This window comes from Mustela nigripes, chromosome 10 (assembly GCF_022355385.1).
Source record: "Mustela nigripes isolate SB6536 chromosome 10, MUSNIG.SB6536, whole genome shotgun sequence".
Taxonomy (NCBI): domain Eukaryota; kingdom Metazoa; phylum Chordata; class Mammalia; order Carnivora; family Mustelidae; genus Mustela; species Mustela nigripes.
Window position 1 is genome coordinate 2,943,416 of NC_081566.1, and position 19,724 is coordinate 2,963,139.

At 40.3% G+C, this 19,724-nt stretch overlaps 1 protein-coding gene and 1 pseudogene across 1 annotated transcript in view; both read left to right on the forward strand.

Moving 5' to 3' along the window:
• MROH9 (maestro heat like repeat family member 9) overlaps positions 1-19,154 on the forward strand; it is a 67,831-nt gene extending 48,677 nt beyond the window's left edge. The window contains exons 14-20 of the mRNA XM_059414223.1: positions 1,819-1,956; positions 4,559-4,735; positions 7,472-7,624; positions 7,726-7,842; positions 8,421-8,523; positions 17,327-17,389; positions 18,898-19,154. Coding sequence (XP_059270206.1) covers positions 1,819-1,956; positions 4,559-4,735; positions 7,472-7,624; positions 7,726-7,842; positions 8,421-8,523; positions 17,327-17,389; positions 18,898-19,154 — 1,008 coding nt within the window. The remainder of the gene's footprint in view (positions 1-1,818; positions 1,957-4,558; positions 4,736-7,471; positions 7,625-7,725; positions 7,843-8,420; positions 8,524-17,326; positions 17,390-18,897) is intronic.
• LOC132026285 (spermine synthase-like) lies at positions 5,535-7,212 on the forward strand (annotated as a pseudogene).
• Positions 19,155-19,724: the final 570 nt, after the last annotated feature.

Genomic DNA, 19,724 nt, shown 5'->3' on the forward strand with positions numbered 1-19,724 from the left:
TCCTTCCAACCACAGGGAAACATTTTATTTTTGTTGTTTTATTGTTTTTGTAGTAATCTTTGTTGTATGTTTGATTTCCTCTCTGGTTTATAATTTTGATCCACAAAACAGAGGAGAGTTCTCTTAAATTTTCAAGTGCTTATAGGCTTTTTTCCCACTTAAACTTTCTTCTTGGTTTCTTCTTTTATTATAGACATCATGATTTTTTTAAGGTGCTTTTTAAATGATTTGCTTTAGGGAAGTTACTGATTTTTTGGATCTGATTATTAATTTTTGTGAAAGTTGTTTGGAAATTGAGAAGAATATATATCTGCCCTTCCTTCTCACTGTTGGCTCTCTTGTTCTCTATTATTCTGTGTACTTGACCTGTCTTAATAATATTTTAAATTCCTGACCTTTTTTTACTAAACTGTCATTTGTGTTTCTAAGATATTTAAAAATGTGTATATTTTGGCTGCTAGTTACTAGATGCATAAAACTTCATGGTAATCACATCTTCGTTTTGGGTATTACCTGTTTAAGACTAAAAGTCCATAACCTAGCCTCTGCAACCTGAGTCTCCTGCCCTGCCTGTCCGCCAGCCTCACTACCCTCCAATCTTCTCATCGCTTCCCATCCTATAACTCTGGCCTTCCTTCTAGTGTTCAAACACACCCTGCTCATCTACCACAGCGCCTCTGCACATGGCTTACCCTCCTGGGGGAGATCTTCTCTAAACAATTTATCTAGATAATGTCAACTCTGCTTTCAAGTCCAAATCTAAACATCTTTTCATTATAACTCAGTCTACAATTTCACAGTCCAAATTCAGTTCTGCTTTAGATGTTTTCATGGTACCTTATAGCTTTTCTTCCTGGTACTGATCACAATTAGCAACTCTGTTTTCATCAGAATAGTATAAATAGTGTGTGTGTGTGTGTATATATATATTTATATTTATTTATTATATTTATTATATATATATTTATTCTATACTATTATATATTTATATAATAGTATAAATAGTATAAAATTATTATACAGTATCAGTCTCTCTTGCTAGTCTATAAGCCCCACAAGGTCATGGATGGAGACTGTTTTGCTCACTACTGTGTTCCCACTTACTAGCATAATGTCTGGCCCATAGTAGGCACAGCCTCCTAGTACACATAAACATTCACTGTCAAGGAACTCTCCTACCCAACTATAATCTGGGACATGGAGGTAATTTAAATTGAGTCACTAAGTTGTCAGCAATGGAGAGAAAAAAAAATGTAATGCATATATTTAACTCCTAACAACATGGGACTTGGGATGCTGAACCCCATACCATACCATCCAAAATCCACATACAACTTTTGACTCCCCAAAAACCTAACTGCTAATAACACAAACTACTAATAACTACTAATAACACAATCAACACACATTCTGTACGCTGTATGCATTACATACCGTATTCTTACAATGAAGGAAGCTAGAGAAAAGACAATGTTGTTTTAAAAAATCATGAAGAAGAGGAATACATTCACAACATTGTGCGGTAAAAAACCTGTATCTGACCCACACAGTTCAAACCTGTGTTGTTCAAGGGTCAACTGTAGATACGTACAAAAACATATAGGCATGTGTTTCCTACTATGACTGCTTCCTTCTGCTTCCAGAGAACACAAGAGACTATGAACACAGAAATATGTGTGGGGATATGTGTAAGTATCTGGAGTTTTAGGGAAACTTGTGCTTCCATTTTACTGAGAATATCTCCATTTTTATCACTGACGCAGAAAACATGAATTAGCCTTTACTCTACTTATGAATGTACCGACTGTTTTCTTTCAGATCCTGAATAATTTCTTCAAGGACCCATTCCCAGAAGAGTTTCTGGTTCTCTTCAGAAACTGGGTTAATGACGCCAACCCCGCGGTTAGCAAGCTGAGCCTTCAGAAAATCGCCAGCATGGCACCAGTGATCAATGAGGCACGTGAGTGTGTGGTCTGTGAACGCCACCGCCATCGCTGTCGAGGGCTTTCCACTGCTCAGGACCCTTCCTGATCACACACTGCTCTGTCTCCGTTTCTGTAGACTAACACAATTTCAAAGCCTGGGTTGAATGGGAGCAGTGTGGCAAGTAGACTCAGGAGCTTAATCACCCTGTTTCTATTTTTCCTGGAAAACCATTCACGGCCCTTGGAATGGACCAACATTGTCCTACACAAACTCTTGGAGTCTAAGCCACACACACAGAAGTTCATTTCCCCTCCAACCTACACACCTGCCACCACACTGACTCTGATCCCAGAGCACTCCCTCGAGCTGCTTCTTCCGCTCAGCACACTCGTCCTTAGCCGTACAAGTTCACTTTTGTCTGCTTCTCAACTCAAGTCGAATTCTACTGAATATTCGGACCTGGCAGGTGCTTCCTTCTCAGAGCCATGCCCACGGTGAGCCCTTGCTTACAGGATACTTTACACTAGGAGTTCTCTGTCTGTGCTGCTTGAACCAGCAGTATCAGCCCCTCCCAGAAACTGGTATAAATATAAATTGTCAGGCCTGCCCCAGAGCTGTGGACTCAGAAGTCATCGAAGTGGAGCCAAAGTCCTACAGGGGGTCGTAATCACTTAAACTTGAGAGCCACAGTCTTACACTCTTTCCTGCTGAGTCGCGTGAATACTTCTTGCCTTCCAGGAAGATCAAATCTAAGCATGTTTTGTGATGCTCTTATAAATTCTTTTTTTTTAAAGTTTTTATTTAAATTCCAGTGAGCAAACAGTGTCATCAGCTTCAGGTGCACAACGGAGTGACTCAACACTTACGTGTAACACCCAGTGTTGTTGTATCACAAGTGCCTCCCGGAGCCTCACCGCCTGTTCCACCCATCCCAAAGCACCTTGCATAATGGGATTATGCTGATTCTGTAAATCATTGTTGATTTAATTAGTTTAATAATAAACCTTTGTTGACCTATTCAACATTGTCTCTGAACGCTCAAAGCCTGTCTGTTGGGCACCCATTTTGCATTTAGAATGAAATGAGCGGTGATCGGTTTGCTTTAAATAAGTCACAGAAGTCAGTGTACATTCTTGTAGTATCCGAGTCACTCATTGCCTTGTCTAGCACTCTTCCCGATGTTTTTCGTGACTGCAAGGAAGACTCTGGGTCAAGGTTGTCAAGGACAGTAAGAGAGAAACAGTGGAGCGTGAGCTGGGCTGAGGTCACGTACTCTCTCTTGGTAAAGACGGCTTTTCAGCCAAACACAAGGCCTATGGCTATTATTTTGGCAAATCGTATTTCTTTATTTCTTTTGCTTCTTCTCTTTCCCGTCTTTGCTTCTCTCCTTTGGTGTCTCCTTTTTGCCTTTTTCCTTACTTTCTGTTCTGTGGTCTCGGATCGGCCATGGAGTCTCATAAGCCCCCCCGCCGCTCAGGGGCTCTCGTGCCCACGTGAGTCACCAGCACCTGGTTTAGAGGTCACCCTGCTGAGGCTGTGCTGGTGAATGCTTCACCGCCAGCGCTCCGGAAACAATACTGTTGCTCTGGGGTACCCTCACCATGGCTATTTCGAGCTATCAGCAGGACACCATTAAACACAGAACTGGGGAGAGATGCCCGGTAGTGCGTCGTTATTTAATATTCCCCCCAGACAGATACAATACCTGTGAGTAGCCTCGAGGGCCTGTAAGAGTCCAGAGAAGCAAAAGAAATAGGAAGTGATGGGTTTTGAGTTTATTACCTTAGGTTTATTTCTTCCTAGTTTTCCAAAACTTATTTTTTAATAGTGACTTTTTAATTGTAACCTCAGTGTAGTTACCATGCAGTGTTCCACTCCTTTCTGGCGGTCCGTGCGCTGATTCAGCGATTCTGGACTTTACTAGGTGTTCATCGTAAGCGACTCTTTTTTTTTTCCAACTTCATTTATTTATTTATTTATTTATTTTTAATTTTTTAAAATTAATTTATTTATTTTCAGAAAAAACAGTATTCATTATTTTTGCACCACACCCAGTGCTCCATGCAACCCGTGCCCTCTATAATACCCACCACCTGGTACCCCAACCTCCCACCCACCCGCCACTTCAAACCCCTCAGGTTGTTTTTCAGAGTCCATAGTCTCTCATGGTTCACCTCCCCTTCCAATTTCCCTCAACTCCCTTCTCCTCTCCATCTCCCCTTGTCCTCCATGATATTTGTTATGCTCCACACGTAAGTGAAACCATATGATCACTGCCTCTCTCTGCTTGACTGATTTCACTCAGCAAAATCTCTTCCAGTCCCGTCCATGTTGCTACAAAAGTTGGGTGTTCACATCCTTTCTGATCGTAAGTGACTCTTAATCCCCGTCCCCGGTTCCCCCACCCACCCACCACCTCCCTCGCCTCTGGCAACCATCGGTTTATTCTCTAGACTTGAGAGTCTGTTTGAACAATCCCCTCACAGAAGTTTTGACAATGTGACAACTGCATCTTGGGAGGCAAGCCCAGCACACGACTGCACGCAGCCCAGGCCCAGACGTGTGTGTGCCGAATGCTATGTCTCGTCTCCTTCTAGTTCCAAAATCCAACCATTTCCTCTCTTACATACAGATAGAAAATGTCTGCAGCTTGTTGGTGTCCGTCTTGGATGCCTTCCTTTCAAAAGACAAAACTGTTATAATTCGAGCCTTAATCACCCTTCGAAGACTTCTAATCAGACTGGACAAGGTGACCTACTCCTCTCTGTGTACTAGAATTGCTTCCAGCTACTGTCCTCTGATGGATCACGTGAGTTACACAGTTAGATATGTGAAATCACTAAGTTTTATAGTTAAGCGGAAGCCCCAGCTGAGGCAATGCTATTACATTTCAGAAGAAATCAACAGAAGATAGTCATTTTGTACCGAACTACCATTTTTTCTCCAGAGATGACAATATTAGTCAAATAAGTACCATCTATGTATATATAGTTATATACCTATATACATATATATAACTACACTATGAGAACCTGGAAAATTTGTCCATAAGAAAGGAGAATCAAAGAGCATCCTCTGTCTTTGGAGGAAAGAGGAAATGTATGTAGCTTAGGGGCTATATCTCGGCTAAGCCTAGCTCTGGACTGCCTGTGTTCAAATCCCTAGTCTGGCTCCTCCCAGCTGGGAAATCTTAAGCAGGTTATTCAGTTCCTTATGCTCTGGTCTCCCCATCTATAAAATAGAGAGAGTGGCAGGTGTGTTATGGGCATTAGAGATGACATATTAATGCCCCCAGTGTTTGTTATTATCATATAAAACTCTAACTAAAGGGTATTTCATCAGGATGCCTGGGTGGCTCAGTGGGTTAAGCATCTGCCTTCAGCTCAGGTCATGATCCTGGGGTTTTGTTACCCAGTCTGGTTTCAGGCTTCTTGCTCAGAGAGGAGCCTGCTTCTCCTCTGCCTGCCTCTCGCCCTGCTTGTGCTCACTCTCTCTCTCTGATAAATAAATAACATCTTTTAAAAAAATAAATAAAAGGTCTTTCATCAAGAAGTTATGCATTTTGAAAACTCTTGTTTTGTATGGTAAATGTATTCCAGAAAAGTTGGATGACAGTAACATATTTTAATAAGCAAAGACACTTTGGAATGCCATAGAGAATATTTATTTTTAAAGACTTCTATTATTTTCCAAAGATTTCTAAGCTCTTAATTATTCAGATTTCATTGAAGAAAGCTTGTTATTAAGCTTTAGAAGTCATTTAATGACAAGAATTATTTTCAAAATAAATAAGGGTAATAATAGTAATAATAAAAGTGGCTGGGTTTATTGAGCATTTACTAAGTACCAGTCATTATTCTAAGGGTTCTACATGTACTGACTCATATAATTCTCTAAACAACTATTACTATTATCCAGTGTACATACAAGGAAAGTGAAGCAAAGAGAAGCAAATATTTGGCCAAGTTCACACAGCTAAATAAGTAGTTGGAATGTCCATGTAAAAAAGATTTCAAAATGAAATCACTTGGAGGGAAAATAAAACAAAACTAAACTAAATAAACAATCATACCACACCAAATGAAAAGAAGCAAAATCAGAGAGAAGAGAAAATTACCAAATATCAATTGACCTTAAGTCATTCCTTAGCGTTTGAATGTTTGAAAAATATTAGGATATCAATGAAACTATGATACTGTGTTTCTCCATATTTAAAGAACAACAATGATAGGCATGCAGCCCCCAGGCTCCCATGGCCACTTCCCCCAGGCACGACACAAGGCCTTGCCTCCCTAGGGCAGCAGCTCCACACAGCACCTGCACTCCAAGCTCCACACCAAAGCTGATGGCGAGAACATTCTAAAAGGCCCCAGCCCATGTTCCCAGAGGGAGAGACGACAGAGTTGGTGAACACTTGTCAAGACCACAATTATTGAGCAACCTGCATAAACAAAAATGGCGGCTTTGCTAATTTGAGAATTTACCCACATGTGCTGTTGGATCCTCAGAGTTATCACAAGTCTTTGAACAAAATAGAAGAAAGAATGAAAGAATTAAGTCAGGACAGTACTGGGCAGGTGAAGTGATGACCACCCATAGTTCGGGGAAGGGCCAATGGCAGATACTGGCCCACCGCCGGCGGTCGTCTGGTTGAGGAAGACATAGATATATGATGAGATTCACTTCATCAAAACATTACGATTCTACAATAGAAGCAGTTCAGGAATATTCTCATCCTTAGTGGGGCTGTTTCTCTGGCACAGAGAGGTTTGGGTATCCCCAGGCCATCATGTGCAGTGGGAAAGATGAAAGTGGCAAAGACACCTTGGTTCTGGGGCCAGAGATGGGGCATATTACTTGAAATAGTCAGACTGGAACCAAAAAGACAGTCACTCTGGTAAGAGATTGGCCAAATGGACGGATGTAAGAAATGCATGCGAGAAACATGTAGGGGCGTCTTACACAATCTTAGAGGAGGCTGCCCTCAGGTTCTAGGAGAAGACTACCCCAGCGCTGAAGAGGTAAACCCAAGAAGGGAGAGAGTTTGACTATAGGATTAATGATGGGACAGCTGATCCAATCCATCTGACCAATCTATCTCCAGAAGAAGATTCCACGTGGGAGTTTCTCAGACTGATTCTCGACCTCTCAGTAAAAGTACTGAAACAGGATAGGAAATATTTTACACAGGGTGACTGTGTCAGTTTGAGGAAAGCCCTGTCACTCTCTGAAGAACAGCATTGGCACCCATATCGTCCTGTGGAAGTCTCGAAGGAGTGCATGTAAATATATGTAAACATATCTATTTGTTTTATTTGTATATATATCATATTATATATATTTGTATATAATATATATTATATATATTAAAATAGAAGTAATTATATATTAATTATATAAATTATATATTATATATTAATTATATAAAAATATATATTATAAGTAATATATACATATATATATGGGAGATACATATATCCCACTGCTTAACGAAAAGAACCCTAGTGATATCCTCAAACGAGGCCTTTCTCTGTGCATATTCTAGAGTAATGGAGGCATCCGGAGTATGGCCATTCAGCACTTCGGCGAATTACTCAGGGACATGAGTGAGTACACGTGGATGCTGAATGATGTGATTCTTGGAGGTTTGGTGCCTCTGATCCTGTTTTTGGAAGACACAGAAATTAGAGTCGCTCAAGTAAGTCCTGCAATCTTGTTTTTCTTAGCTTTGCAGAGAACCACAGTGTTTTATGTAACCGCAGATGAACACACCCTCAGTGACCCTTTTCTGTTCTGCAGGCATGTAAGTATACGTTAGCGATCTGCGTCTCAGAATTAAACTGGCCAACGTGGCATTTGCTCAAGGACGAGTTTTACAGTTTCGAGGTGGTGGTGCTCAGCATCTGCAGCAATCTCGTAAGTGGCCGTGAGAGCTACAAAGTTACAAAGTTGGCTTCCAAGGAGATCCTGAGTGATGAAAGTGTGGCAGGGACAAGCGTGGGTCCCAGAGAAGGAAGATGAAGACAAGATAGCACACAAGGAATTACAGCTGAGGTTTCAGACCAGAAAATTCAGGTTTCCACTACCTCTTCCCTGACATTGGTTATCTCTGACTTTCTTCCTCTGACTCACCCACCTTGAGTTGTGGATGGTCACAGAGATAGGAACTGCATTCCCAATCACCAACAGCAAAACCAGAAGCACTTGGCCACCATCTGATGGGCCAGGGTTCTGGAAACCAGCATGAAGTACAGCAGGAGACAAGTGGGGGTGGAGGAATGTTCTCCAAAGTTTGGAAACAAACTGGGCTTGGGAGTCATGTAATAACCTGAGGAACATCAACAAACAAGAGAGTGAAGAGATTTCTGTCCCCTAGTTTTAAATCGGTCCTAACTTGATATAAGCAACCAAGCTCTTTTTTCTGGAAGCCTCTCCAGAGGGAGCAAATGTGCTTTTTCCAATGACTGAGTATTGTTTCTTCATTTTATTCTCAGCTTACATCTCATGAGAACTACATTACATATCTGATATCTGATACCTTAGGTTTCCTGAGAAGCTCCCGAGTATATCTGAGGAGATCGTCGGTTATTTTAATAGGTAAAGAAAATTCGATTCTCATTATCTAATTTTCCTTATAAGGTACAGAATAGGGTAGCAGCTGGAAGAGTTTCTTAAAAATATATAAATTTTCTTTGTTTATGATGGACAAAACTGCCATGGTGATATCTATGAATCAAAGTTAATGCACGTGATGAGAATAGAGTTCTACTTTCTAGTGCAGTGAGTGTTGCTGTGTGATTAAATTCTCATACAAAGTGTACCCAACAGGATGAATTTCAAATTTAAGATGGTGGCAAACCACTGCTAACAATCACCCCCCAAAGAATAAGAATAATACAAAAAATACAAAATACCATCTTTAATAAAACATGGACATCTCTAACCACAAACTACAACAAATGAGGAAATGCTACCAAATCCAGCAGAGTTGGGTTTTTTTTTTTTTAATGTTGTGGGGGGAGGGGATATAATGGAAGATTCCAACAGAAGATACCTAAGGTTTTTGATCTTGGACAAACCTGACCAAAAAGTGTTTTTTTCCCATTAAATTATCACTATAAAGATCAAAATTAGCAAACGTTTACTTGGAATGACAGGAAGTGAGCTCCCAGTTTGACAGTGGGATCTTTCCTCAGCCCTATTTGGCATCATGGAATAGCAGGGCCACCAAGGACTGAGGAAATACAGTCGTGTTGTACATGTAGAGAAGAGCCTGCCAGTCAGTCAGGGTAGAAGACAAACTGAACTGTGGTCATCACTAGAACTCCTGATCTTTATCTCAGAGGAGTGAGGGAACATGACGTACAGAAAACCCTGCATCATCAGAGCTTTATTTTAAGCCAGAAAGAATTCTGCTATCCTGAATTAGATATATATATATATATATATATATATATATATATATATATATATCTTTTATTATATATATATATTATATATATATATATAATAAAGGATATATATATATATCCTTTATTATATATTCTGTATATAGTCTGTATGTAATATTGCAAGATCCAAAAATAAGTAATTAAAAAAGCATTATCTTTCTACAGAGGTATTTCCAGGGTGAAAATAGAGGAAAAAGAAAAAGTTTAGAAAATATTTCTTTTTTTTTTTTGAAGGTTTTATTTATTTATTTAACAGAGAGAGAGAGAGAGATCACAAGTAGGCAGAGAGGCAGACAGGGGTGTGGGGAAGCAGGCTCCCTGCTGAGCAGAGAGCCCAATGTGGAGCTTGATGTGGGACTCAATCCCAGGACCCTGAGATCATGACCTGAGCTGAAGGCAGAGGCGCCATCCAGGTGCCCCTAGAAAATGTTTCTACAGACCAGATAAAAATGAGGATATGTATTTCTGTGAATCCAAAGCTTTTTTATACAAAGATCTAAGGGATAGAAATAAACACATAGGAAATATAGGATGGCAAAACGGAAGCTCAGGAAAAATAAGCTTTCAAAGTATTTGGGGAAGTATAAGAAAAAATATATAACCATTATTAACAAATACACTACAACCAGCAGAAGAGAAAATACATATTGTTGATAATACAGTAAAAGACAAGGGGTACAGGGCTGAAAAATTCTAGCAAAAGGAATGAAAACCAGCAAGAAACAGTTTGAAAAACTAAGGGACAATGAGAGATATGGAAGATAAATAAAAGACATCACTCATCCTGAGATAACTCAAATCAAAGCCACAATGAGATACAACCTCATTACCCATCAGAATGGCTAAAATTAATGACTCAAGGAAACCACAGGGTGTGGAGAAACGGGTACACTTTGGCACAGTTGGTGGGAATGCAAACTGGTGTAGTTACTCTGAAAACAATACAGAGTTTCCTCAAAAAGTTAAAAACAGAACTACCCTATGGCCCGGCAATTGCACTACTAGGTATTTATGCAAAGGATACAAAAATGCTGATTTGAAGGGGCACGTGCACCCCAATATTTATAGCAGCACTATCAACAATAATAGAGTTATGAAAAGAGCCCAAATGTCCACCCATTGATGAGTGGGTAAAAAAGATGTGAGATACACACACACACACACACACACACACACACGCCATGGAATATTAGTGATCAAAAAGAATGAAATCTTGCCATTTGCAACAATGTGGATAGAACTAACCAAAATAAGTCAGTCAGAGAAAGACATATCATATGACTATGATCTTTGTATTAAAATAAAATTCCACCCATATGTGGAAGAATTAAAGAAACAAAACAGGTGAATATAGGGGAAGAGTGGGAAAAGTAAAATAGATAAAAACAGGGAGGCTTATCATAAGAGACTCTTGAATATAGGAAACAAACTGAGGGTTTCAGGAGGGGTGATGGGTTGGGGAAGGGGCTAAGTGGGCAATAGACATTAAGGAGATCACTTGATTGGGTACAGGATGCTGTGTAGGACCCGTCTGTAGGTGACGGATCAATCCAGTCTACTCTTGAAAGCAATACTACACTACATGTTAACTAACTTGACTCTAAAGTTTAAAAAAAGAAATGGAACTATGCATAAATGATATCCCTGAAGAAGAAAAATTATTAGAGCAGAAAAAGGAATTCAAAGATGCAATTTAAGAAAGAAAAACAAGACTTGATTAATAAACTGAGGTGGTAAATATTTCTTCAAGAAACATTTTATACAGAATACAACATTAAGACATTTCATAATAAAGTTATAAAACTTCGCAGTTAAAGTATTCTTGAGCATTTAGGGGGAAAAAGTTATCTATAAATTACAAAATAAGTAGATCTGTCATTAGATTTCTCCAGTTCAGCGTTCAACCCTAAAATACCAAAGACTAGTGCCTACAAAGTCCTAAAGAAAAAGAACAGGGGAGGGAGGAGGAAAGGAGGAGGAAAGGAAGGGAAGAGGGGGAAGAGGAGAGACAGAACGTGTCCGGGGAGGGAGATGAGCCACGGAGGAAGGAAAGGAAGAAGTAGGGAAGGGAGATCCAGAAAAAACTCTACAATACATACAATATTTCTATTTTTAAAAACTTGCAAATATTACTGAAAGATGCAAAGAAGATTTGAATAAATAGAAAGGTAGAAACCATATTTTGGCAAAAAAAAAAAAAATCAAAATTTAAAATGTATATGGAAGGGACGCCCGGGTGGCTCGGTTGGTTAAGTATCTTGCCTTCTTCAGCTCAGGTCATGATCCCAGGGTCCTGGGATAGTGTCCCACATCCAGCTCCTTGCCCCGTGGGGAGCCTGCTTCTCCCTCTGCCTGCTGTTCCCCCTGCTTGTACTCTAACGGTCTCTCTTGAAAATAAATAAAATGGTATTTTTAATATCCATGGAATATAGGTATGGAATCAAATGCCAATTAAAATATCATTAGGGTGTTACCTGGGTGGCACAGTCTGTTAAGTGTGTGCTTTCGGCTCACGCAATGATCTCAAGGTCCTAGGATAGAGCCCCTAATTGGGTTCCCAGCTCAGGGAGAGTCTGCTTCTCCCTCTCCATCTGCTCCTCCCCTTGCTCATGTGCATTCTCTCTCTTTCTTTCTCTCAAATAAATAAAATCTTAAATATAAATAAAGAAAATGAAAAATAATAAATAAAATGTCAATAGGGCTTTCTTTTCTCAAAAGTGACATATTGATTCTAAAATTAACATAGAATTTATCATACAAGAATATCCAGGAAAAAGCTTTTGGCAAAAGAAAAGAAAAAAAGAATATCCAGGAAATTCTGACCAAAAAAAAAAAGAGAGAGAGAGACAGAGACAGAGACAAAGACAAAGACTAGCTCTATCAGATATTAATACAGCTACAGAACTTAAAATCACATGGGATAAATAGACAAACAATACCAGCCAGAAATAACCATCAAAACATGCACTATTTTAAGGTGAATCATGGCTTTAACGGTGATGAAAATATAGAATATTCCTTAAATAGTTTGGGGACACCTGGTGAGCCATCTGGAATTTTTAAAAATTCCTATCTTACTTCTTACTTTAAATAAATTTCAGATAGTCGAAGGCTCAAATGCTGAAAATAAAACCATAATAATGATAAGCAAAAATTAGTATGGAAGAATTTGCTTTATAATCAGGGGTTGGGTAAGATCTTTCTAAGGTAAAAGTCAAGATCTAGGAATCATAAAGAAAAGATTGATAATCTATGAAAAAGATTGATAATCTGTAGGGACCACTATAAACAGAATGAAAAACCAAACTGAGATGAAATACTTATGACACCACAAATGAAGGGTGAGTTCTTCCTGTTCAAAGATTCTATACAAACCCGTAAGAAAAGACAACCCATCAGAAAAATGGACCCTGAACATGAAAAAAAAAAAATATTTGGCTCATTAACATGAAATTTTCATAACTTGGTCATCCAAAAAGTGATGCAAATTGAAATGAAATGTTTCCATGCAACACAACGACAAAGACCAAAACGTTTTACACTCAGTGGTCAGCGTGAGGTTGCCGGAAGTAGGTAATCTCTTCACCTTACTGGTGAGAATGTAGATGGCCACCATCTGTAAGGAGAGCAGTTTGATAGCATCCATCAAAATGAGAGATGTGTTCTCTCTTGACTCAACCTCCTCTCGGGAGGATTTACTCTCGACACGCTTGCATGTGAGAAATGACGTGTGTACCTAGACATTCACTGCGTCGTTGGCTTTATAATGCTACCCGTCCTTAGCATGTGGCATCTCTCCCCATCTGTGTGTTCTGATTCCCTTCAGCATTTCAACAGTGTTACTTAGACCAAGGAAGAAACAAAAAACTAAAGGACAAAACTCAGCTTTTTGTTTCTGGGTCAGCCCCATCTTACCCAGCTTTCTACAAAGTCTCAACCAATGGTGTATCTTATACCCCCAGTGACCAATCATTAGTTGCAAGAAATGCCTGGAGTTATGTTTCGTTTTGTTTTGTTTTTAATGGGCGAGATGAAGACAATGCTATCAGTTGACAGCTAGCAATATGTCATAGCCCGGACATGTAAAATTTGAGACTTCACATGAGGCTCTCTGGATGTCCAATTACTTGGGGGCAGGGCGGAAGGAAAGATAAGGAGCCCCTGAACCTGCGTTTCTTCATGGTAGCCAACTGAGTGGCGTTAATGAATGGTTGCCACACTCACGGCTGGAGCTCGGACTCCCTGTCTGCCACTCTCCCCACCACCGCCCACGGCCGTCGTTCACACAGCCGAGGTCACACTCGTGTGGGCCACGTTGGCATTTTGGTTTGTCAAATTTTCAGGTTCTGCCTAATTGTTCATTTGTGACTTTCCCCACTGCCATGTCAGGAGAGCCGTTCAGTGTTCAGGTGTTGCTGCTGAACTCTGCCCCCTGTTTTGTTCCTCTGACAGTTATATGGTATTTATGAAATATGTCCCTGCAGTGTAAGAAAGACCCAAATACAGCCGTGGCAGAAACAAGGTAGTAGTTTTTTCTCTCTCACACAGCAGGCCGAGTGCCAGGCCCCTGGCACCAGCTCTTCTACTGCTCTCGTGTCCTTGTCACAGTTTCCTACATCAAGTCCAAGATGTTTGCTCCAGCACCTGCAACCACTTCTACATACCAGTCAACTGGAAAGGAAAAACAGGTCAAGAGGTCACACCCAATTCCTTAAACAGTTAATATTACCTCTGCTAAATGATCACTGGCCCAGGACGCAAACATGTTGCCAAAGTGCAAAGAAGTCAAGAGAATCTCAGCGTTTGCTGGGTGGCCATATGTCCAGCTAAAACACAGCGGCGTTAGTAAGAGAACTAAAGGAAAGAAGCCATTTGATATTGGGGGAGATTAGTACTTTCTAGCATGGGAAACTTTCATTCACTTATTTGTTTTCTCTATCTCATTCTAAAAGGAATTGCATTGGATTATAAAATTAAGCAGAGGGGAAAAACTTGACATAGAAGGATACCCCACAACACACGTTTTTGTTTCAAGCATTGTCAAAGGTTTAAGCCCATGCTCTCCCCCCCCCCCCCATGCCAAGGAGAGTAGCTTGAGCTTTAGGATCTGTAGGTGGGTTTTGGAAATGATCAACGGTTCTGATTTTTTGTGATCACTGTTTTGACTGAAGTAGAGACAATATGAAATATTGGCGGGGGTTAGATCAGCTTGCATTCACATCTCAGAATGAATGCCCATTAACCATGTTGCCTCTACCAAGTCACTCACCTCTGTAGGCTTTGGTTGTATCATTTGTAAAATGAGGATAACAAGAATAGTTTCAAAAAGGCTTTAAAAATCTACCTAAACATCTAAGAGCTTTTATAAAGGCAGTGATCCAAGACAGAAGGATACTATAGTATACTATAGAATATCAAAAGAAGTATGCCTGATATCTGGGGATTATTTCTCTTTTTAGGTTTTGCCAATTCTAAATGCAAAAGTAGTAGTTGGGAAGCTGAAAAACAGTGCAGAAATTTTAGGTTTCACTGAACTGAAAAAAACAAAACTTGCAATAGACTGACCATGAGGAGGAACTCTAGTAAATACCCCCCCAGCTTTCCCAGAACTAAAATAAGATAATAAAATAAAATAAAACATATACATTTAGACAAAAGAAAATAACACTTTTAAAATTTGTAGATAAATAACTATATTTTAAAATATTTAGAAAAGAAGAAAAAATATTTAGAACACTGGGAAGTATTTAGAAAAAAAAAATATTTGAATATGAAATTTAGCAAGTTTCCTAGCTACAGCATCAAAATACAAAGATCAATTAATTGGACTTCTATATCCCAGCAATAAATGACCAAGAAACTGCATTTTTAAAAAGATTTTGTGTATTTATTTGAGAGACAGAGAGGGAGATCACAGAGGGAGAGTGAGAGGGAAAACCAGATTCCCTACTGAGTAGGGAGCCAGATGTGGGATTCGACCCAGGACCCTGAGATCATGACCTGAGCCAAAGGCAGACACTTAATCGACTGAGCCACCCAGGTCCTCCAGGAAACAAAATTTTTGAAAATGCCTAATACAACAGCACAAAAAAAAATCATCAAATACCTCAAAACAAAAGAAAGATGTATAAGACTGATACATGGAAAACTAGAAAACATTGAGAAGGTTTTTAGAAACTTTAGAGTGACAAATCATGTTCGTGGATTCAAGGATTCCATATTATGGCAATGTCAAGTCTCCCAAACTGATCCGTAGATTCAGTGCAATCCCAAACAAAATTTCACCCAGGGTGCGTGTGCGTGTGTGTGTACATGTGCGAACGTATGTGTGAAATGAGACAAGCTGATTCTTAACTTTGCATGAAGATTTAATGGTTAGAGAGTAAGCCAAGATAATTTAAAGGACTATAAAGTTGAGGAACTTCTACTATTGGAAGGGTATCAGGACATGTCATACCTGAAGGTAGTGTGGCAGTAGCACTGATAGAATAAAGTCAAGACACTGACCCCCACACAGTTGATGTTGTAAGTGACTTTGCACAGCAGTGGGGAAAGGACTGGTGTTTTTTTTCTTTTAATGGTGCTGGGATAATCCTGCACACATGAAAAAATATATTGACTCCTACTTTATGCATTATAATTGCCGTTTGGTCTACAATCCCAAAGGGGAAAATGTAATACAATAAAGCTTCTAGAAGTACGTATGGTAGAATATCAGTGTGACCTTGAGACAGCACATATTTCCTATCAGAACTCCAAAATTCACTAACCATAAATAAAAAGATGGTGAATCAGACTGCATTAAAATTAGAGATTTCTGTTTATTAAAATAAAAAATACAAATGGGAAAGTTTAGTCCTGAAGTAGGAGGAGATATTTGTAAGTCATGTGACTTTAAAAAACATTAGTTTTTTAAAAAATGCCTACAAATATATCAGTAAAAGATAACTCAATATAAAAAACAGGCAAGATACTTACAGATATCTTATAAATGAAATAGCCAAGTGGCCAAAAAATGCTATATAAAACTTATTAATCATCACCCCAAAAAGCAAAGAAAATCAAGGTGACACTACTACCAAATCCAGGAGAATGACTGAAAGGAAAAAGACTGACCATGGCAGGTGGCAGAGAGGATATAAAACAACGGAAAGGTTCATAGCTCCTGGTGGGAGTGAAAATCGGTACAACCACTTTGGAAACTGGCGGTGAAGATAAACATGTCCATTAGCCAGTAAGTCGTCTGGTAGCTGTAAACCAAACATCAGTGCATAGAAACACACACCAAAATTCACACAAGAATGTCCATAATAACGTCCTCATTCATAATAGCCATGGGTTGAAAACAACACACCGTCCAGCATCAGCAGAACGGATTTTTTAATAATGCCGCGTTCGTAAGACAGAATGCCCTGTAAGAGGGTTCAGCAAACTCTTTCTGTAAAGGACCAGAAATATGTCTGGCCTCTGTCAAAACTACTCAGCTCTGCAGCTGGAGGGTGAAAGCAGGCATGAGAGCTATTATGTAAATAAATGAGAAATGAATAAATCAATAAACAATAAATGAACAATTGCTATAATAAGGAGCCTGGATGAATGTCACAATAATGCTCAAGGTGAGCGGAAGAATATTTTAAAAGGGTGGGGGACGAGCTTGGGAAAGGCAGGAGGAAGGCTTCTGGAATGCTAGTCCTTGTCCTACTTAAGGTCTAAGGACTCACTTTGCAGTTGTTCACCAAGCTGTGCAGTTGTGATTTGTGCACATTTCTCCACGTAAATATATCGCAATAAAGAGTTTCGTTATGTAGTAATTATTTGAAAGCTCTAAAGGATGTTTCAAAGATAATCTAGAGATGTTTTTCTTTGAAGAAAGCTGTCTAAGCAGCCAGATCAGAGAATGGATTTGCATAATATATTTCGGGGTAACTTTAATTTTACTTTGTGCACAGGGTACTTAGCAAAGGTAGGTGGCCACCTACTGCTCAGAGATGAAATAGAAGTCATGCTTGAGGGTAAGTGTTGAAGCTATAAGGAATCTGTACGTATAAGTCTAAGTGAATTCACTATTAGTGGTTGAGTTCACAGCTGTTAGCCGGGGATGGGAGGAAAGTGGAGGGGGAATGCGAGGAAGGACTGGGTTGGAGAGCATCTCTCCTTTCTCCCTCCCCCCCCTTCCCTTCCTTTCTCTTCCGCTTCCTTCTCTTCCCTTCCTTTCTGAGTGTGTGTGTGCGTGTGTGTGTGTGCGCACGTGCTTAAATCTGTCTATCCCTCTCATTATTTGAGACCTGACATCACCCGCAGCCCTCAGGAGCTGCAGAGTTGAAGATTTGTTCGCTCATTCGTCCATCCAACAAATATTTTTGCAGCATCTACCATGGGGCGCACTATTCCGGCTGCAGAGCACACAGCCGTGAGCGAGGCAAAGCCCCTTCCCTCTGAGAATTGACATTTTGGAGCACAGCGGTGCCCACATGCTCCAGGAATGCGTCTCCCTCGTGGCCTCTATTTCCTCCCCAGGGTCCGATTTACAAATAGGTGAGGTAGACGATGGCGTGGCCGCCTGCCTGCCGTCCCTTTTCGGATGTGTGGCAGAGAGCTTGTTTTTCAGAGAAGTTTTAGATTTACAGCAAAACTGAGAGCAAAGTACCGAGATTTCCCATATGCCTGGCCCCCACCCCACACGCCCCCCGCGATTTGACCCCCCCCCCCCCGGTGGCACGTGTGTTACAACCAAGGAGCCCACACGGACACGTCATATCTTCCTCTCTCTTCCACTCGCTCGTTCACCTGTCCACCCGTTTATTCAACATCTACTTACTGACCGCCTGCCGATGTTAGGCACGATAGCTCCGCCTACATGTCCCTCAGGATCGTGTTCTTCCTTCTCCCCTTCATCTCCTGCTGCTCCTCTCTCCTCGCCACCTCTGTCCTTGTTCCCCTCTCAATTCCTCTTTTGTTAGTGAGAAAAGAACTACAAGCCTGGTCTCTGGATAGACTGGTATTAGCATTTTGGCATTATGCATTATCTCAGACATGTTTAAAGAATGGTACGTTGATTTTTTTAAACCACCTTCATGGTTATATAACTCTTTCACTTCACATATTCATGCCAAGGACCGTGGGTTGACATCCTCATGTTACTATGTGTGTGTATTTCATTTTACGATGTGCCTAATTTTTACGCGGTTCTCTGTTGAAGAACATTGAGACTGATTCCAACTTTGTCATTATTATGAGCACTATTGAACCTCCTCATGAATATGTGTTTTCGCTACTTAGAATGCTCAGCGCATAATAGGTGCTCTGTAAATATTTAGTGAGTGTTCCTATTTTTCTTTATTGAGGTCTGGTGGGGATAAGCAGATAGAGCTTCCTGGATGCTTCTAGTCAAAATAATGAAAATCGGGGGGTCGGGGAAGGAAAGGAGAGACTCTGTGAAAGGTGGTGGTTCTGTCCATGGTTAGAGCTTCTCCACCCCAAGAGAGACGACTTGCACTAAAAGGCCCTTCTTCTCTTACAGCCATTGACCTGAGGCTTCGCGACGAAGACCTTGTGACCAGGGAGTTGGCAGAGATAACCTACACAGTTTTTAAGGAAATAGCCCATAGATTGACCTCCTCCAACCTTAAACAAATCTTCCGAAGAGTATTTAACTCTATCTACACAAAAAAACTGAAGCTTCTCTATAATTATAAGTGGTCCGACAGCCCCGCCCACAGTCCTGTGAGGATTAAGGACACCAAGAATGACAAGGAAGCCCATATGGGTGAGAATTAGGAAACAGTTCAGTAAAGAATGAGATGTTGGTCTGTGGCTCAGAACACACCTCAGAAGAGAAATGATTTTCCTTTTCCTCTTGATAATGAGTCTATACATACATGCTTTTCTGAAGGATGGTAGAAGCCTTTCCTGTCACCTAATTCTCTGTTCAAATATCGAAATCCATTGCTTTCCTATGTTTAACAGTGATCGATTAATACAGCTGAAAAATCATATAAGCAAAGTGTTTGATGAGAAGCTCTTGGATTTTTATTTAATTGATAAGCATCTATTGAACACCTTCTAAGTACCAGGCACTATGCTAGGCAGTGGGGACATTTGGATTCTATAAACAAGGTTCCTGTTCTCAGGAAGGTCATGGTCTAGTGACACACATGGTCTAGTGCCTATTTCTCCTTCTGGGACAAATACTGCCTCGAGCAGCACCGAGAACAGAAGAAATGGGACTTGCACGGAAGGAGGAAGAGAAGTAGGGAGATGTCATTTCTGGGGCAAGAAGAGTCCTGGGGGAAAGCAGGCGACTTCGTCATGGACACAGGTGGGCAGGGAAAGAATGGGGAGAGCTGA